Consider the following 21616-nt stretch of genomic DNA (forward strand, 5'->3'; position numbering starts at 1 on the left):
GCCATGGAAACTCCAGCCACATAGTCCCGGCAGGGTGATATCATCCCCAAGGAGGTAAGAATTGGTTCTAGGAGGAAGAGGGGAACCTTAGATATTGCAGCAGTTCATGGCCCTCAAAGCTCAGCCCCATGGGACAAGCTAACAGATTTTATACAAGATGGGGTGGGGAGGGGTGATGCAGAGAACAGCGTCCACAAGGTCTCCTGGGGAGGGGAGCAGTTATAACAGACACTGCCATCAGGTCAGCTGATTCCCCACTGTGCTGCCCCATGACTTGGAATGGGGCCTGTGACCCCCCAGCCAGCCCCAGGCCCTATCCCCGCTGCCAGGTCAGCCATCTCCCCTGCTCCCCTGGTCCTGGTTCAGCACATTTGCACTTAGAGCACACACACCAGTTGGTGTGGCCAAGTGGCATCCACCCCCGCCTGGTCTGGTGGGAGGGGTGGCTCAGAGGGTCTTCCCTGTGCCTCTGGGACAGATGAGGAAGGGGCTGGAGCTTGCTTCATGACGTGGTATTGCCCAGGGACTTGACTTTTTCAGCCCTGGGGGCCACACTGGTGGGCTATGAGAGGACTGGGCAGTATACCTGCCCACCCAGGCCTGCCCCATGTGATAGGCTGAGAAGAACCCTTCCCCTGCATCGGGCAGTATGGCCCTCCAAAGAGCAGCCCTCAGAGCTAGCGGCAGGTGGCCCTGTTATGCCGCTGCCTGCCAGGGTGCTCACCTCTGATGCCACATGTCCTGCAGCCTACCTGTGCCTGGACTCCGTGCTGGTCGCCGAGGATGGCACTGTGCTCTTCGGGGTGCCCCCTGCCGACGGTGCGTATGAGGCTCACCAGGGGCTGCACTCGGCATGAGTTTGCCACTGCCAAAGGCAAGACTAACCTAGGTCTGGGATTTTCTCTCTCAGGCTCATACAATTCATTTTTTGTGGCTCCCGAGGTCACAGAGGAGAAGCTGGTGACGGAAAAGGTAACTGGACCTCCTCCATACTCCCTGCCCAACTCCAGGCCTGCAGACCCTCATGACCAGGTTCACCCCACTCCCACCCCTCCCAGCTAAGAGAAAAAGAAGAGGCAGGATGGGCATGATGTCGGGACCTCATGGGATTGTAGCAGGACCCCGGTGGGCACCACACATGCCCAGTGCCTCAGCTCTGTCTGATGAGATGGCCGCAGGCAGTGTCCACCTAGCTGACATTGCCTCAGAGGGTCCCGAGGAACATGGTCAGGTGGTGGTTGTCCCAACAGCCCTCTGCATGAACAATTGCAGTGGTGCATGGGGCTGCCTGTCCTGGTTTGTGGGAGCCAACAGCAGTCATTAGAAAAAGCCCATGACCCTTGAGTCAATTCTGACTCATATTAACCCTATAAAAAAAAAAAAAAAACCAAACCCACTGCTGTTGAGTCGATTCCGACTCATAGCGACCCTACAGGACAGAGTAGAACTGCCCCACAGAGTTTCCAAGGAGCGCCTGGCGGATTCGAACTGCCAACCTTTTGGTGAGCAGCCATAGCACTTAACCACTACTCTGCCAGGGTTTCCATCAACCCTATAGGACAGAATAAAATTGCCCCGTAGTGTTTCCAAGGCTGTAAATCTTTATGGAAGCAGATTGTCACGTATTTCTCCCACAGAGCAGCTAGTGAGTTCGAACTGCCAACCTTTCGGTTAGCAGCCAAGTGCTTTACCACTCCACCGCCAGGGCTAGTTCAGTTGTTAGAAAGCTATCATTAAATTAAGTTATACATATTCACAATTAAATTATACTCAAAACCAAGGCAGAGTTTCTACTTCTGGAAAGAGGAGGAGACATACTATCCCACTTCTCCCGCTAAACACAACTGAAAACCTGCACATTGTACATAAATGAACATGAGGAGACTCTGAAAGGTGGAGAAGAAGACGGCAGACCACCTACAGATTTCAGGATAGAAGAAATGACACAGTGATGAGGTCCCTGGCTTTCTTTTTGTCTCAGACATTCCAGATTTGGGGCTGTAGAAGCCAGCAAATCAGAAACACCAATGGCCGCAGACAAAAAAGCCCAACAAAAACTAGCACCCTACAGCCAAAGGGGCAGCCCAACAAGATAGACAGCCATCAGACAGTAACCTCTCACTCCAACCAAACACCACAGAAAAAACAGCCCCACCCACACCAGCAAAGACAGAATGGGGAGAATAGACTTCTACCCTCTCCCAGCTGTAACAAGGCACCCCAATTCACCTGCTGGGGTGCTGTCAGAAAAGGTTAAGTAGAGGGCCGAGACTTTCATCCCCAGAAGGTGGTAATGAGGATACCACCCTCCAACAGCAGTGGAGACCACATAGGGAGCCTGGACTTCTACTCTCTCACCTGTTGGTAACAAGGCAACCCAACTCCCCCACTGTGTGGTGTCAAAGGAGGCCTAGTAATGAGACCACCTTGATCCCCCACAGTGTCATTAGAGCCATATGGGGAGCAGTAAGGAGGCCACCTACCCCTCTCAGCCAGGACGGTATCAGCGGAAGCATAATGGGAAACCAGAACTCCCACCCTTGTCTGACAGTAATGAGGAGCCCCCCTCCTCAAGAGTCCAACAGAGAGAAACTGGGCTTCAACCCCCTCTGACAGTTATGAGATGTCTCCCTCCCTTCCCTGCCAAAATGGCGTCAGAGAAAGGCAGCTAAAACAGAAGATTTAGATAAGATCCAGAGTCTTATAATAAAAAAGTCCAGATTTCAATTAAAAAAGTCACTCATTATACCAAGAACCAGGAAGATCTCAAACTGAATGAAAAAGATATCAATAGATGCCAACACTGAGACAACGGAGATGTTAAAAATAACTGACAGAAATTTTAAACCAGCCTTCATAATAATGCCTCAACAAACTATTATGAACATATTTGAAACAAATGAAAAAATCTCAGCAAGGAAAAGGAAGATAAAAAGAACCAAATTAAAATTTTGGAACTGAAAAACACAAAAACTGAAAGAAAAAAACTCAATGGATAGGCTTAACAGTAAATGAAGGGGTAAGAAGAAAGAATAGGTGAATTTAAAGATAGCTCAATAGAAATTACCTAAACAACAGGAAGAAACTGAAAAAAAAAATTTTTTTGAGCAGAACCTCAGAGATCTGTGGAACAGTAAAAAAGATCTAATATTTGTGTCATCAGAGCCCTGGAAGGAGAGAAGAAAGATGGTGAAGCAGAAAAAGTATTCAAAGAAATATGGAAAAAGACATAAACCTAAAGATTTCAGAAGCTGAGCAAACCGCAAACAGGATAAACCCAAAGAAATCAACACTAAAACACATCAATCAAACCTTTGAAAAGACAAAAAAAAAAAAAAAACTCTTGAGAGCAGCAAGAAAGGAACACCTTATATATGGGGCGGGGGGGAGGTCAAATAGCAGTGTATTTCTCATCAGAAACCTTAGAAGGAAGTGGCAAATACTGCTCAAGTCCTGCAAGAAGTGTCAATATCCTTCAAGAATAAAAGGAAAGTCAAGACATTTTCAGAAACAGAAAGCTAAGAAAATTTGTCACAACACACCTACCTTAAAAGAATGGCTAAAGGAGTTTCTCTAAACAGAAAGGAAACAATAAAAGAGGGAATCTTAGATTGTCAGGAAAGAAGAAAGGACATGCTAAGAAAAAATATAATGTAAGTAAATACAATAGACTTTCCATCACCTCTTTCGTTTTCTAACTTGTTTGACGATTGAAGTAAAATTTATAAACTGTTCAGTGTGGTTTTAAATGTATGTAGAGGTTACAATGACCATAAGTATGTCACAAGAGGGCGCAGTATTTTGTTGTGTTGTACATGGCGTCGCTATGAGTCAGAACCAACTTGACCACACATAACGACAACAACATACTGTTCGTGAGTGTATCTCTTTATAGCTTTTTTTAGTGGTTGCTCTAGGTGTTACTTGGAGCCCTGGTGGTACAGTGGTTAAGAGCTTGGCTGCTAACCAAAAGGTCGGCAGTTTGAGTCAACCAGCTGCTCCTTGGAAACCCCATGGAGCAATTCTACTCTTTCATACAGGATTGCTATCAGTTAGAATTGACTCAACAGCAATGGATTTGTTTTGTTTTGTTTTGTTCTCTAGGTGTTACACTACATCTACATAGATTATTACAGCCTACAGGTGTGGTCATTTTCCCCAGTTCAAGTGAAGTATGCAAACTTTACCTCCATTTACATCCCTTTACTCTTTCCCATTCATAAGGAGCCCTCCTGACACAGTGGTTAAGTGCTTGGATGCTAACCAAGAGGTCAAGGGTTCGAACTTCCCCGCCGCTCCATGGGAGAAAGATGTGGCAACCTACTTCTGTAATGATTTCTAGCCTTGGAAACCCTATGGGGGCAGTTCTACTCTGTCCCATAGGGTCACTATGAGGCAGAATGATCGATGGCAATGGGTGGGTTTTTACTCTCTCCCATTCATAACATAATGGTCTTAAACATATCCTCTCGATTGTTGTTAGGTGCCGTTGAGTTGGTTCCGACTCATAGCGACCCTATGCACAACAGAACGAAACACTGCCCGGTCCTGCACCATCCTTACAATCATTGTTACGCTTGAGCTAATTTTTGCAGCCACTGTGTCAATCCACCTCATTGAGGGTCTTCCTCTTTTTTACTGACCCTCCACTTTACCAAGCATGATGTCCTTCTTCAGGGATTGGATGCTTCTGATAAAATGTCCAAAACATATGAGATGAAATTTCATCATCCTTGCATTCTGGTTGTACTTTCTCCAAGACAGATTTGTTTGTTCTTTTGGCAGTCCATGGTATATTCAATATTCTTTGCCAGCACCATAATTAAAAGGCGTCAATTCTTCGGATTTTCTTATTCATTGCCCAACATTGACATCAATATAGGCAATCGAAAACACCATGGCTTGGGTCAGGCTAACATTAATCCTCAAAGTGACATCTTTGCTTTTTAACACTTTAAAGAGGTCTTTGCAGCAGATTTACCCAATGCAATGTGTCGTTTGATTTCTTGACTGCCCCTTCCATGGGTGTTGATTGTGGATGCACGTAAAATGAAATCATGAACAACTTCAGTCTTTTCTCCATTTATCATGATGTTCCTTATTGGTCCAGTTGTGAGGATATTTGTTTTCTGTATGTTGAGATGTAATCAATCCATACTGAGGCTGTGATCTTTGATTTTCATTAGTAAATGCTTCAAGTCCTGTTCACTTTCAGCAAGCAAGGCTGTGTCATCTGCATAACACAGGTTGTTAATGAGCCTTCCTCCAATCCTGATGCCCCATTCTTCATATAATCTAGCTTCTCAGATTATTCGCTCAGCATACAGACTGAATAAGTATGGTGAAAGGATACAACCCTGACACACACCTTTCCTGACTTGAAAACCACACGGTATCCCCTTGTTCTGTTTGAACGACTGCCTCTCGATCTATGTACAGGTTCCTGATGAGCACAATTAAGTGATCTGGAATTCCCATTCTTCGCGATGTTATCTGTAATTTGTTATGATGCACACAGTCAAATGCCTTTGCCTACTCAATAAAACAAAGGTAAACACATTTCTGATATTCTCTGTTTTCAGCCAGAATCCATCTGACAGCAGCAATGATATCCCTGGTTTCACATCCTTTTCTGAATCCAGCTTGAATTTCAGGCAGTTCCCCGTCGATGTACTGCTGCAACTGCTTTTGAATGATCTTCAGCAAAATCTTACTTGTGTGTGATATTAATGATATTGTTCAATAACTTCTGCATTCGGTTGGATCACCTTTCTTTGGAGTAGGCATAAATATGGATCTCTTCCAGTTGATTGGCCAAGTCAGGTAGCGGTCTTCCAAATTTCTTGGCATAGACGAGTGAGCGCTTCCAGCGCTGCATCCGTTTGCTGAAACATCTAAATTAGTATTCCATCAATTCCTGGAGCCTTGTTTTTCATCAGTGCCTTCAATGCAGTTCATACTTCTTCCTTCAGTACCATCAGTTCTTGATCATATGCTACCTCCTGAAATGGTTGGTACAGTGACTTTATATATAACACTATAAAGCAAAATGTAGTACTAAAAAAAAAATGGTCAAATAACACACATGAAAGCACAGAAATAAAAAACAGAACAAACAGAAAATAAAATGTCAGATTTGAGCTCTAATATATTAATAATTACACTAAATGTAAATGATCTAAATACACCAATTGAAAGAGAATGGCAGAGTGGATTAAAAACAAGTCTCAATTGTATTCTATCCACAAGAAATTCACTTTAAATAAAGCAATATACGCAAGTTGAAAATTAAGGGATAGAAAAAGGCCATGTAACATTAATCAAAAGAAACCAGGTATGACTATACAAATATTGGATAAAGTACACTTCAAAGAAATTACCAAAGACAGAGAACAACAACAACAAAAAAGACCCATTGCCTTTGAGTCCGACTAATAGCAACTGTGTACGACAGAGTAGAACTGCCCCATAGAGTTTCCAAGGAGCACCTGGTGGATTTGAACTGCTGACCCTTTGATTAGCAGCTGTAGCACTTAACCACTATGCCACTAGGGTTTCCAACCCATAACTATTAGGGAAATAAATCCCTCTGTCAGTTAGTTATACCATGGGGGCTTGCATGTTGCTGTGATGCTGGAATCTATGCCACCAGTATTCAAATACCAGCAGAGTCACCCATGACAGACAGGTTTCAGCTGAGCTTCCAGACTGAGACAGACTAGGAAGAAAGACCCAGCAGTCTACTCCTGAAAAGAATTAGCCAGTGAGCAGAACATTGTCTGATATAGTGCCAGAAGATGAGTGCCTCAGGTTGGAAGGCACTCAAAAGACAACTGGGGAAGAGCTGCCTTCTCAAGGTAGAGTAGACCTTGATCGCATGGATGGAGTCAAGTTTTCCAGACCTTCATTGGCTGATGTGGCATGACTCAAAATCAGGAAAAACAGCTGCAGAACTCCATTAAAAATCAAAATGTGAAATGTACAAAGTATGAATCTAGGAAAATTGGACATTGTCAAAAATGAAATGGAACACATAAACATCGACATCCTAGGCTTTAGTGAGCTGAAATGGACTGGTATTGGCCATTTTGAATCAGACAATCATACAGTCTACTATGCTGGGAATGAGAACTTCAAAAAGAATGGCATTGCATTCATAATAAAAAAAATGTGTTTCAAGATCTATCCTGAAGTACAACACTATCCTTGATAGGATAATATCCATACGTCTACAAGGAAGACCAGTTAATATGACTATTATTCAAATTTACAAACTAAACACTAAGGACAAAGGTGAAGAAATTGAAGACCTTTACCAACTTCTGCAGTCTGAAATGGATCGAACATGCAATCAGGATGCATTGATAATTACTGGTGATTGGAATGCAAAAGTTGGAAACAAAGAATAAGGGTTGGTAGTTGGAAAATAGGGCCTTGGTGATAGAAACTATGCCAGAGATCACGTGATAGAATTTTGCAAGACCAATGACTTCTACATTCCAAATACCCTTTTTCAACAACATAAACGGCGACTATACACATGGACCTCACCAGATGGAATACACAGTTCAAGTTGAAACTGAAGAAAATAAGAACAAGTCCATGAGAGCCAAAGTATGACCTTGAGTATATCCCACATGAATTTAGAGACCAACTCAAGAATAGATTTGACGCACTGAACACTAACGACTGAAAACCAGACAAGTTGTGGAATGACATCAAGGACATCATACATGAAGAAAGCAAGAGGTCATGGAAGGAATACACAGTCTCTATACCAAAAAGAGTTGCTTAACAACATTCAATCATTTCAGAAGGTAACATATGATTAGGAACCTATGGTACTGAAGGAAGAGATCCAGGCTGCACTGAAGTCATTGGCAAAAAACAAGTCTTCAGGAATTGACGGAATACTAATTGAGATGTTTCAACAAACGGATGCAGCGCTGGAAGCGCTCACTTGTCTATGCCAAGAAATTTGGAAGACCGCTACTTGACCTGGCCAACCAACTGGAAGCAATCTATATTTATGCCTACTCCAAAGAAAGGTGATCCAACTGAATGCAGAAGTTATTGAACAATATCATTAATATCACACACAAGTAAAATTTTGCTGAAGATCATTCAAAAGCAGTTGCAGCAGTACATCGACGGGGAACTGCCAGAAATTCAAGCTGGATTCAGAAGAGGATGTGAAACCAAGAATATCATTGCTGATGTCACATGGATCCTGGCTGAAAGCAAAGAATATCAGAAACATGTTTACCTTTGTTTTATTGAGTAGGCAAAGGCATTTGACTGTGTGGATCATAAGAAATTACAGATAACATTGCAAACAATGGGAATTCCAGAATACTTCATTGTGCTCATGAGGAACCTGTATATAGATCAAGAGGCAGTCATCCAAACAGAACAAGAGGATACCATGTGGTTTTCAAGTCAGGAAAGGTGTGTGTCAGGGTTGTATCCTTTCACCATACTTATTCAATCTGTATGCTGAGCAAATAATCTGAAAACCTGGATTATATGAAGAATGGGGCATCAGGATTGGAGGAAGACTCATTAACAACCTGTGTTATGCAAATGACACCACCTTGCTTGCTGAAAGTGAACAGGACTTGAAGCACTTACTAATGAAAATCAAAGATCACAGCCTTCAGTATGGATTGCACCTCAACGTACAGAGAACAAATACCCTCACAACTGGACCAATAAGCAACATCATGATAAATGGAGAAAAGACAGAACTTGTCCATGATTTCAGTTTACGTGGATCCACAATCAGCACCCATGGAAGCAGCAGTCACGAAATCAAATTGACACATCGCATTGGGCAAACCTGCTGCAAAAGACAAGTGAAGTTCCGAGCTGTTTTCTTGTTTTTGTTTTGAAACCAACTCGACATCACCTAACAACAGCATTAAGGAAATTGAATTTATAATTTAAAAACTCCCCAAAGATAAATCACTAGGCCCAGATGGTTTCATTGCAGAATTCTACCAAATGTTTAAAGAAATAACACCAATTCTACACAATCTCTTCCAGAAAACAGAAGAGGAAATACTTCTCAATTCATTTCATGAAAGTAGTTTTACCCTCATACTAAAACCAAAGACAGTACAAACCCAAATACAACTACAGACATTGCAGTACCCCTAATGATTACATATGGAAAAACATGACTGAGCCCTGAGTGGACTGTCGCCCTTCATTCTCCTCACACGGGGCAATGACCTGGGGAGCACAAGAGAACCAGTCAGGTCACACCCTACTTTACGCCCCACCCAGAGGGCCGATCCTCTGGCTGAGATCCCTGCGAACCAGTGGTGTGCTGGTAAAGCTCAACAACCAGCTCTCTGGATAAAAGTGTGTAGCTCCATGGACACACATACACGTATTACAAATTTAACTGATACCATGGATGTGTAGCACAGAATTTAAAAGTAATAATAAAATGTATGCTACTCTTTTTTAATTTTTATTGTGCTTGAAGTGAAAGTTTACAAATCAACTCAGTCTGTCATACAAAAATTTATATACACCTTGCTAAAAAAAATTGCTCTCCCCCTAATGAGACAGCACAGTCCTTCCCTCCACTCTCTCTTTTCATGTCCATTCCACCAGCTTCTGAACCCCTCCGCCCTCCCATCTCCCCTCCAAACAGGAGAAGCCAACATAGTCTCATGTGTCTACTTGATCCAAGAGGCTCATTCTTCACCAGCATCATTTTCTATCCCATTGTCCAGTCCAATCCATGTCTGAAGAGTTGGCTTTGGGAATGGTTCCTGTCTTGGGCTAACAAAATGTCTGGGGGCCATGACCACCGGGGTCCTTCTAGTCTCAGGCAAACCATTAAGTCTGGTCATTTTATGAGAACTTGGGGTCTAAATCCCACTGCTCTCCTGCTCCCTCAGGGGTTCTCTGTTGTGTTCCCTGTCAGGGCGGTCATCGGTCGCAGTCGGACACCATCTAGTTCTTCTGGTCTCAGGCTAATGTAGTCTCTGCTTTATGTGGCCCTTTCTGTCTCCTGGGCTCATAATTACCTTGTCTCTTTGGTGTTCTTCATTCTCCTTTGCTCCAGGCGAGTTAAGACAAATTGATGCATCTTAGACGGCCACATGCTAGTGTTTAAGACCCCAGACGCCACTCTCCAAAGTGGGATGCAGAATGTTTTCTTAGTAGATTTTATTATACCAATTGACTTACCCCCTGAAACCATGGTCCCCAAACCCCTGCCCCTGGTACACTGGCCTTCTAAGCATTCAGTTTATTCCGGAAACTTCTTTGCTTTTCGTTTAGTCCACTTGTGCTGACCTCTCCTGTATTGTATATTGTCTTTCCCTTCACCTAAAATAGTTCTTATCTACTATCTAATTAGTGAATACCTCTCTACGTCCCTCCCACCATCCCTATCCTCCATTAGTAACCATCAAAGAATATTTTCTTCTCTGTTTAAACTATTTCTCAAGTTCTTATAATAGTGGTCTTATACAATATTTGTCCTTTTGCAACTGACTAATTTCACTCAGCATAATGCCTTCCAGATTCCTCCATGTTATGAAATGTTTCACAGATTCATCATACTATTCCATTGTGTGAATATACTATATTTATCCATTCATCCATTGATGGGCACCTTGGTTGCTTCCATCTTTTTGCTATTGTAAACAGTGCTGCAATGAACATGGGTGTGCATATATCTGTTGTGTAAAGGCTCTTATTTCCCTAGGATATATTCCAAGTAGTAGGATTGGCGGATCGTATGGTAGTTCTAGCTTTTTCAGGAAGCGCCAAATCGATTTCCAAAGTGGTTGTACCATTTTACGTTCCCACTAGCAGTGTGTAAGTGTTCCAATCTCTCCACAACATCTCCAACGTTTATTATTTTGTGGTTTTTGGATTAATGCCCCCCTTGTTGGAGTGAGTTGGAATCTCATTGTAGTTTTGATCTGCATTTCTCTAATGGCTAGTGATCGTGAGCATATCCGCATATATCTGTTAGCTACCTGAATGTCTTCTTTAGTGAAGTGTCTGCCCATATCTTTTGCCCATTTTTTAAGTGGGTTATTTGTGTTTTTGTAGTTGAGTTTTTGCAGTATCATGCAGATTTTAGAGATCAGCCACTGACCGGAAATGTCATATCTAAAAAATGTTTTCCCAGTCTGTAGGTAGTCTTTTTACTCTTTTGGTGAAGTCTTTGGATGAGCATAGGTGTTTGATTTTTAGGAGCTCCCAGTTATCTAGTTTCTCCTCTGCATTGTTAGTAATGTTTTGTATACTGTTTATGCCATGTATTAGGGCTCCTAACCTTTTCCCTATTTTTCATTCCATGATTCTTATTGTTTTAAATTTTACGTTTAGGTCTTTGATCCATTTTGAGTTAGTTTTTGTGCATGGTGTGAGGTATGGGTCTTGTTCACTTTCTTGCAGATGGATATCCAGTTATGCTAGCACCATTTCTTAAAAAGACTGTCTTTTCCCCATTTAACTGTTTTGGGGCCTTTGTCAAATATGAACTGCTCATATGTGGATGGATTTATGTCTGGATTCCCAATTCTGTTCCATTGGTCTGTGTATCTCTTGTTGTACCAATACCAGGCTGTTTTGACGACTGCGGCGGTATAATTGTTGTTGGTGTTGTTGTTAGGTGCCATCGAGTCAGTTCCAACTCATAGCAACCCTATGCACAACAGAACAAAACACTGCCTGGTCCTGAGCCATCCTTACAATCGTTGTTATGCTTGAGCTCATTGTTGCAGCCACTGTATCAATCCACCTTGTTGAGGGTCTTCCTCTTTTCTGCTGACCCTGTACTCTGCCAAACATGATGTCCTTCTCCAGGGACTGATCCCTCCTGACAACATGTCCAAACTGTGTAAGACACAGTCTCGCCATCCTTGCTTCTAAGGAGCATTCTGGTTGTACTTCTAAGACAGATTTGTTTGTTCTTTTGGAAGTCCATGGTATATTCAATATTCTTCACCAACACCACAATTCAAAGGCGTCAATTCTTCTTCAGTCTTCATTATTCATTATCCAGCTTTCACATGCATATGACGCAATTGAAAATACCATGGCTTCGGTCAGGTGCACCTTAGTCTTCAAGGTGACATCTTTGCTCTTCAGCACTTTAAAGATGTCTTTTGCAGCAGATTTACCCAATGCAATGAGTCTTTTGATTTCTTGACTGCTGCTTCCATGGCTCTTGATTGTGAAATCCTTGACAATTTCAATCTTTTCTCCATTTATCATGATGTTCCTCATTGGTCCAGTTGTGAGGATTTTTGTTTTCTTCATGTTGAGGTGCAATCCCTACTGAAGGCTGCCGTCTTTAATCTTCATGAGAAAGTGCTTCAAGTCCTCTTCACTTTCAGCAAGCAAGGTTGTGTCGTCTGCATAACTCAGGTTGTTAATGAGTCTTACTCCAATGCTGATGCCCTGTTCTTCTTCATATAGTCCAGCTTCTTGGATTATTTGCTCAGCATACAGATTGAATAATCATGGTGAAAGAATACAACCCTGATGCACACCTTTCCTGATGTTAAACCAATTAGTATCCCCTTGTTCTGTCCCAACAAGTGCCTCTTGATCTATGTAGAGGTTTCTCATGAGCACAATTAAGTGTTCTGGAATTCCCATTCTTCGCAATGTTATCCATAATTTGTTATGATCCACACAGTCAGAAGCCTTTGCATGGTGCGGCGGTATAATAGGTTCTAAAATCGAGTAGAGTGAGGCCTCACACTTTGTTCTTCTTTTCAGTAACGCTTTACTTATCCGGGGCCTCTTCCCTTCCATATGAAGTTGGTGATTTGTTTCTCCATCTCATTAAAAAATGTCGTTAGGAGGAGGTGGAGCCAAGATGGTGGAAGAGACAGATGCTTCCGTCGAGCCCTCTTTACAGCGAAGACCCGAAAAAACAAGTGAAATGAGTATATTTGTGACAAGATGGGAAGCCTGAACATCAAAGGCAAGCTTAGACAAGGAACTAAGGGGCAGGGTGAGGAAGAGGCAGTTCAGAAGTGGAGAGGATTTGCTGGACCTGAATCACAGGGAGCCCTAGGCACCATTCCGGGAGCGGCAGCTGTGGAGGCGGCGGACTGGTCCTAGCATTCGGCCGCAGTTTTCTCAGGGAGAAGCAGCCAACCACACAGCCTGCTCACACCTCTGGAACCTGAGGAGAACGGCACTCCTGGCAAAAGCTAAGTACTTGCGTATATTTTACCGCGCCCCACCCCCCACCCCCAAGCCGGCTTCAGCGGCTGAATCCCTGGGCCTGAGATAGACACTGGTGAGCACCTAGAGCCATCCTCCTGGCCTTGGGGAAGGAAAAAATTTGCACCTGGGGGAAAACATAATTTGCTAGCTCCGTTAACCGGGGGAGCTCAGGACAGAAGCGGCTCCTGCCCAGGCATAAACCGTCTGTGGACCTTGAGCACCTTTCCATTCTGCATGGATCTGTGTGGGCCTATTTTGGGAGAATAGGCGCTTGTTGGCAAATTCCAATCATTTCATCTCTGCGGTGGAGAGGTGGGTATTTGACGTTTGACATTGCTTTCCCTATTAAATAAAGCCCTCACCTACATGCAACAGGGACCTAAGAACTGGTAGCTCCACTCAGGTCACCCAGCCACCCGCAACAGGGGTCCAGATATAACTGGTACCTCCCAGTCCTTACAACCAAAGACTCTGGGTGCTCATGATCCCTCTGCAGAACCCACCCACCAGCACACTCTAGGGAACAGACGCGTTTTCCTCAGAGACACTTGCGGGTCGGTTCTCATCCCCCTGCCTTGTTCAGAGAATGACCCCCTGCTGCAATCAGATACCGGTATATACGCCAATCACCCCTGCCCCTCTAAGACTGTAGGATAGAGCCTGTACCACAAACTTGATGTCAGCTACCTGGAAACCTGAGCTGAATTCATACAAGAAAACTGAATGGACTTCTAGACTGATATACCTGATAACACCTCTAGCCAGCTGGGGACAGGACACCAGAGCTCCAAAGGCAAAAATAATCAAGCTAGCTCACTCAAGCAACCCATAGGGGTATACCAAAACAAAACAAAGCAAGCAGCTATGACACAGTAAGCAAGCATGAACTAATACAGTAACTTATAGATGGCTTGGAGACAACAGTCAATATCAAGTCACATAAAGAAACAGACCATGATCACCTCAACAGGCTCTCAAAACAAATAATCCAGGGATCTTCTAGACGAAAGTGCATTCCTGGAATTACCAGATGCAGAACACAAAAGTTTAATACACAGAACCCTTCAAGACATCAAGAAGAAAATGAGGCAATATGCAGAACAAGCCAAGGAACACACAGATAAAGCAACTGAAGAAATTAGAAAGATTATTCAGGAACATAATGAAAAGTTTAGTAAGCTGGAAAAATCCATAGACAGACAGCAATCAGAAATTCAGAAGATTAACAATAAAATTACAGAATTAGATAACTCAATAGAAAGAGGAGCAGAATTGAGCAAGTAGAAGCTAGAATTTCTGAATTCAAAGATAAATCACTTGGCACTAATATATTTGAAGAAAAATCAGATAAAAGAATTTTTAAAAAATGAAGAAACCTTAAGAATCATGTGGGACTCTATCAAGAGAAATAACCTACGAGTGATTGGAGTACCAGAACAGGGAGGGATAACAGAAAATACAGAGAAAATTGTTGGAGATTTGTTGGCAGAAAACTTCCCTGATATTGTGAAAGGTGAGAAGATATCTATCCAAGATGCTCATCGAACTCCACATAAGGCAGATCTTAAAAGAAAGTCACCAAAACATATTATAATCTAGCTTGCCAAAACCAAAGATAAAGAGACAATTATAAGAGCAGCAAGAGATAAAAGAAAAGTCACCTACAAAGGAAAGCCAATAAGAATAAGCTCAGACTCCTTGGCAGAAACCATGCAGGCAAGAAGGCAATGGGATGACATATTTAAAAAATTGCCTGCCAAGAATCATATACCCATCAAAACTGTCTCTTAAATATGAAGGTGAAATTAAGACATTTCCAGATAAACACCAGTTGAGGGAATTTGTAAAAACCAAACCAAGACTACAAGAAATACTAAAGAGAGCTCTTTAGTTAGAAAATCAATAATATCAGGTATCGGCCCAAGACCAGAACACTGGGTAGAGCAACCAGAAGTCAAGCCAGACAGGGAAATCCAAAAAAAAAAAAGCAAGATTTAAAAAAAAAAAAAAAAAAGCCCAACACAGGGTAATGGTGATGTTGTTATATAAAAGAAGACAACATTAAAATAATAAAGAGGGACTAAGAAATGTAATCATACACCGTCCATATGGGAGGAAGATACAGCAATACAAGGAAATAAAAGTTAGTTTTAAGCTTAGGAAAATAGGGGTAAATAATAAGGTAACCACAAAGGAGACAAACTATCCTACTCATCAAAATAGAATACAAGGGAAAAATACAGACTCAGCAAAAACAAAATCAACAACAACAAATATGAGGAAAGGGCAATATATAAAGAAAATCTACTCAGCACATAAAATCAAGGGGGAAAAAGAAACTGTCAACACACAAAAAAGACATCAAGATGATAGCACTAAATTCATTAAAAAAAAAAAAGGGTTTTTTTTGTTGTTGTTTTTTTAACCTATCCATAATTACCCTGAATGTCAATGGACTAAATGCAGCAATAAAGAGACAGAGAGTGGCAGAATGGATAAAAAAAACAAGATCCATCTATATGCTGCCTATAAGAGACTCACCTTGGACTTAGAGACACAAACAAACTAAAACTCAAAGGATGGAAAAAAATATATCAAGCAAACAACAATCAAAAAAGAGCAGGAGTGGCAATATTAATTTCTGACAAAATACACTTTAAAGTTAAATCCATCAGAAAGGATAAGGAAAGACACTATATAATGATTAAAGGAACAATATACCAAGAAGATATCACCATATGAAATATTTATGCACCCAATGACAGGGCTTAAAGATACATAAAACAAACTCTATCAGCATTAAAAAGGGAGATAGCTCCACAATAATAGTAGGAGACTTCAACGCACCACTTTCAGTGAAGAACAGGACATCCAGAAAGAAGCTCACTAAAGACACGGAACATCTAAATGCCACAATCAATCAACCTCGTAGACATATACAGAACACTCCACCCAACAGCAACCAAGTATACTTTGTTTTCTAGTGCACATGGAACATTCTCTAAAATAGACCACATATTAGGTCATAAAGCAAGCCTTAGTAGGATCCAAAACATTGAAATATTACAAAGCATCTTCTCTGACCATAAAATAACAGGAAAAGCAGGGAAAAGAAATCAAACACTTGGAAACTGAACGATACCCTGCTCAAAAAAAGACTCGATTATAGAAGACATGAAGGATAGAATAAAGAAATTCATAGAATCCAATGAGAAAGAAAACATTTCCTATCAGAACCTTTGGGACACAGCAAAAGTGGTGCTCAGAGGCCATTTATATCAATATATGCATACATCAAAAAGACGAAAGGGCCAAAATCAAAGAATTATCCCTACAACTTGAACAAATAGAAAGAGACCAACAAAAGAAGCCCACGGGCACCAGAAGAAAACAAATAATAAAAATTAGAGCTGCATTAAATGAAATAGAAAACAGAAAAACAATTGAAAGAATTAAGACCAAAAGCTAGTTTTTTGAGAAAATCAACAAAATTGATAAACCACTGGCCAAACTGACAAAAGAAAAAGAGGAGAGGAAGCAAATAATCCGAATAAGAAATGAGATGGGCGATATTACAACAGACCCAACTGAAATAAAAAGAATCATATCAGATTACTCTGAAAAACTATACTCAAATTTGAAAACCTAGAAGAAATGGACGAATTCCTAGAAACACACTACCTACCTAAACTAACACAAACAGAGGTAGAACAACTAAATAGACCCATCATAAAAGGAGAGATGGAAAAGGTAATCAAAAAACGCCCCACAAAAAAAAAAGCCCTGGTCTGGATGACTTCAATGGAGAGTTCTACCAAACTTTCAGAGAAGAGTTAGCACCACTACTACTAAAGGTATTTCAGAGCATAGAAAAGGCTGGAACACTCCCAAACTCATTCTATGAAGCCACCATATCCCTGATACCAAAACCAGGTAAAGACACCACAAGAAAAGAAAATTATAGACCTATATCCCTCATGAATGTAGATGCAAAAATCCTCAACAAAATCCTAGCCAGTAGAATTCAATAACATATCAAAAAAATAATTCACCATGACTAAGTGGGATTCATACCAGGTATGCAGGGATGGTTCAACATTAGAAAAACAATGTAATCCATCCAATAAATAAAACAAAAGGTAAGAATCACATGATTTTATCAATTGATGCAGAAAAGGCATTTGACAAAGTTCAACACACATCATGATAAAAACTGCCAGCAAAATAGGAATAGAAGGAAAATTTCTCAACATAAGAAAGGGCATTTATACAAAGCCAACAGCCAACATCACCCTAAATGGAGAGAGCCTGAAAACATTCCCATTGAGATCGGGAACCAGACAAGGATGCCCTTTATCACCATTCTTATTCAACATTGTGCTGGAGGTCCTAGCCAGAGCAATTAGGTAGATAAAGAAATAAAGGGCATCCAGATTGGCAAAGAAGAAGTAAAAGCATCTCTATTTGCAGATGACATGGTCTTATACACAGAAAACCCTAAGGAATCCTCAAGAAAACTACTGAAACTAATAGAAGAGTTCAGCAGAGCATTGGGATACAAGATAAACATACAAAAATCAGTTGGATTCCTCTACACCAACGAAAAGAACATCAAAGAGGAAATCACCAAAACGATGCCATTTACAGTAGCCCCCAAGAAGATAAAATACTTAGGAATAAATCTTACCAGAGATGTAAAAGACTTATATAAAGAAAACTACAGTACACTTCTGCAAGAAATCCAAAGAGACATATATAAGTGGAAGAACATACCTTGCTCATGGATAGGAAGACTGAACATTATAAAAATATCTGTTCTTTCCGGGATAAACTGAATACTTCAAAGGTCAGCGGAGCAAGGGCAGGGGTTTGGGAACCATGGTTTAAGGGAACTTCTAAGTCAATTGGCAAAATAATTCTATTATGAAAACATTCTGCATCCCACTTTGAAATGTGGCGTCTGGGGTCTTAAAAGCTAACAAGCGGCCATCTAAGATGCATCAGTTGGTCTCAGCCCACCTGGAGCAAAGGAGAATGAAGAACACCAAGGTCACATGACAACTAAGAGCCCAAGAGACAGAGAGGGCCACATGAACCAGAGACCTACATTATCCTGAGAACAGAAGAACTAGTTGGTGCCCAGCCACAATCGATGACTGCCCTCACAGGGAGCACAACAGAGAACCCCTGAGGGAGCAGGAGATCAGTGGCATGTAGACCCCAAATTGTCATAAAAAGACCATACTTAATGGTCTGACTGAGACTAGAGGAATCCTGGCAGTCATGGTCCCCAAACCTTCTGTTGGCACAGGACGGGAACCATCCCCGAAGACAATTCATCAGACATGAAAGGGACTGGACAGTGGGTGGGAGAGAGATGCTGATGAAGAGTGAGCTATTAATATCAGGTGGACACTTGAGAGTGTGTTGGCATCTCCTGTCTGGAGGGGGGATGGGTGGATAGAGAGAGTTGGAGGCTGGCAAAGTTTTCACGAAAGGAGAGACTGGAAGGGCTGACTCATTAGGGGGAGAGGAAGTGGGAGTAAGGAATAAGATGTATATTAACTTATATGTGACAGACTGACTTGATTTGTAAACGTTCACTTGAAGCTCAATAAAAGTTAATAAAAAAAAATCTGTTCTACCAAAACTGGTCTATACATTAAATGCAGTTCTGATCAAAATCCCAAGGACATTCTTTAATGAGATGGAGAAACAAATCACCAACTTCATATGGAAGGGAAAGAGGCCCCGGATAAATAAGGCATTACTGAAAAAGAAGAACAAAGTGGGAGGCCTTACTTTACGTGATTTTAAGAACCTATTATACCAGCACAGTAGTCAAAACAGCCTGGTACTGGTACAACAACAGATGCATGGACCAATGGAACAGAATTGAGAATCCAGACATAAATCCATCCACATATGAGCAGTTCATATTTGACAAAGGCCCCAAAACAGTTAAATGGGGAAAAGACAGTCTTTTTAAGAAATGGTGCTGCCATAACTGGATATCCATCTGCAAAAAAATGAAACAAGACCCATACCTCACTCCATGCACAAAAACTAACTCAAAATGGATCAAAGACCTGAATATAAAATCTAAAATAATAAAGATCATGGAAGAAAAACTAGGGACAACATTAGGAGCCCTAATACATGGCATAAACAGTATACAAAACATTATAAGGAATGTAGAAGAAAAACTAGATAACTGGGAGCTCCTAAAAATCAAACACCTATGCTCATCCAAAGACTTCGCCAAAAGAGTAAAAAGACTACCTACAGACTGGGAAAAAGTTTTTAGCTATGACATTTCTGATTAGTGCCTGATCTCTAAAATCTACATGACACTGCAAAAACTGAACTGCAGAAAGACAAATAACCCAATTAAAAAATGGGCCAAAGATATGAATAGACACTTTACTAAAGAAGACATTCAGGTAGCTAACATATATGAGGAAATGTTCACAATCATTAGCCATTAGAGAAATGCAGATCAAAACTACAATGAGATGTCATCTCACTCCAACAAGGCTGGCATTAATCCAAAACACACAAAATAATAAATGTTGGAGAGGCTGCGGAGAGATTGGAACACTTCTGCACTGCTGGTGGGAATGTCAAATGGTACAACCACTTTGGAAATCGATTTGGCGCTTCCTGAAAAAGCTAGAAATAGAACTACCATACGATCCAGCAATCCCACTCCTTGGAATATATCCTAGTGAAATAAGAGCCTTTACACGAACAGATATATGCACACCCATGTTTATTGCAGCACTGTTTACAATAGCAAAAAGATGGAAGCAACCAAGGTGCCCATCAATGGATGAATGGATAAATAAATTATGGTATATTCACACAATGGAATATTACGCATCGATAAAGAACAATGAGAAATCTGCGAAACATTTCATAACATGGAGGAACCTGGAAGGCATTATGCTGAGTGAAATTAGTTGCAAAAGGACAAATATTGTATAAGACCACTATTATAAGGACTTGAGAAATAGTTTAAACTGAGAAGAAAACATTTTTTTGTGGTTATGAGAGCTGGGAGGGAGGGAGGGTAGGAGGGGGCATTCACTAATTAGATAGTAGATAAGAACTACTTTAGGTGAAGGGAAAGACAGAACACAACACAGGGGAGGTCAGCACAACTGGACTAAACCAAAAGCAAAGAAGTTTCCTGAATAACCTGAATGTTTAGACAGCCAGTGTAGCAGGGACAGGGGTCTGGGGACCATGGTTTCAGGGGACATTTAAGTCAATTGGCATAATAATATCTATTAAGAAAACGTTCTGCATCCCATGTTGAAGAGTGACGACTGGAGTCTTAAATGCTAGCAAGCAGCCATCTAAGATGCATCAATTGGTCTCAACCAACCTGGATCAAAGAAGAATGAAGAACACCAAGGACGCAAGGCGATTACAAGCCCAAGAGACAGAAAGGGCCACATGAACCAGCAACTACATCATCCTGAAACCAGAAGAACTAGATGGTGCCTGGCTACAACTGATGCCTGCCCTGATAGGGAACGCAACAGAGAACCCTGAGGGAGCAGAAGAGCAGTGGGATGCAGACCCCAAATTCTCATAAGACCAGACTTAATGGTCTGACGGAGACTAGAGGGTCCCCGGTGGTCATAGCCCCCAGACCTTCTGTTGGCCCAGGACAGGAACCATTCCCGAAGCTGACTCTTCAGACATGGATTGGACTGGACAATGGGTTGGAGAGGGATGCTGGTGAAGAGTGAGCTTCTTGGATTAGGTGGACACTTGAGACTATGTTGGCATCTCCTGCCTGGAGAGGAGATGAGAGGGTGGACTGGGTTAGAGGCTGGCGAAATGGACACGAAAAGAGTGGAGGGAGAGATTGGGCTGTCTCATTAGGGGAAAGTAATTGGGAGTGTGTAGCAAGGTGTATATGGGTTTTTGTGAGAGAGACTGACTTAATTTGTAAACTTTCACTTAAAGCACAATAAAAATGATTAAAAAAAAAGTCTTTGGAATTTGGATCGGAATTGCATTGTATGTATAGATCGCTTTCTGTAGAATAAGCATTTTTGCAATGTTAAGTCTTCCTATCCATGAGCCTTAACCCAATGAAACCCAATGCCAAGGTATGTTTTTCCACCTATGTAGGTCTCTTTTGATTTCTCACAGTACTGTTTTGTAGCTTTCTTTGTATAATTCTTTTACATCTCTGGTAAGATTTATTCCTAAGTATTTTATCTTCTTGGGGGCTACTGTAAATGGCATCATTTTGGTGATTTCCTCTTTGATGTTCTTTTTGTTGGTGTAGAGGAATCCAACTGATTTTTGTATGTTTCTCTTGTATCCCGATGCTCTGCTGAACTCTTCTATTAGTTTCAGTAGTTTTCTTGAGGATCCC

The 21616-nt window shown here is 41.4% G+C and overlaps 1 protein-coding gene across 1 annotated transcript in view; it reads left to right on the plus strand.

The window, feature by feature from the left end:
• Positions 1–21616, plus strand: part of KNDC1 (kinase non-catalytic C-lobe domain containing 1) — a 77854-nt gene that overhangs the window by 24780 nt on the left and 31458 nt on the right. The window contains exons 8-9 of the mRNA XM_049855741.1: positions 748–819; positions 911–972. Coding sequence (XP_049711698.1) covers positions 748–819; positions 911–972 — 134 coding nt within the window. The remainder of the gene's footprint in view (positions 1–747; positions 820–910; positions 973–21616) is intronic.

This window comes from Elephas maximus, chromosome 16 (assembly GCF_024166365.1).
Source record: "Elephas maximus indicus isolate mEleMax1 chromosome 16, mEleMax1 primary haplotype, whole genome shotgun sequence".
Taxonomy (NCBI): domain Eukaryota; kingdom Metazoa; phylum Chordata; class Mammalia; order Proboscidea; family Elephantidae; genus Elephas; species Elephas maximus.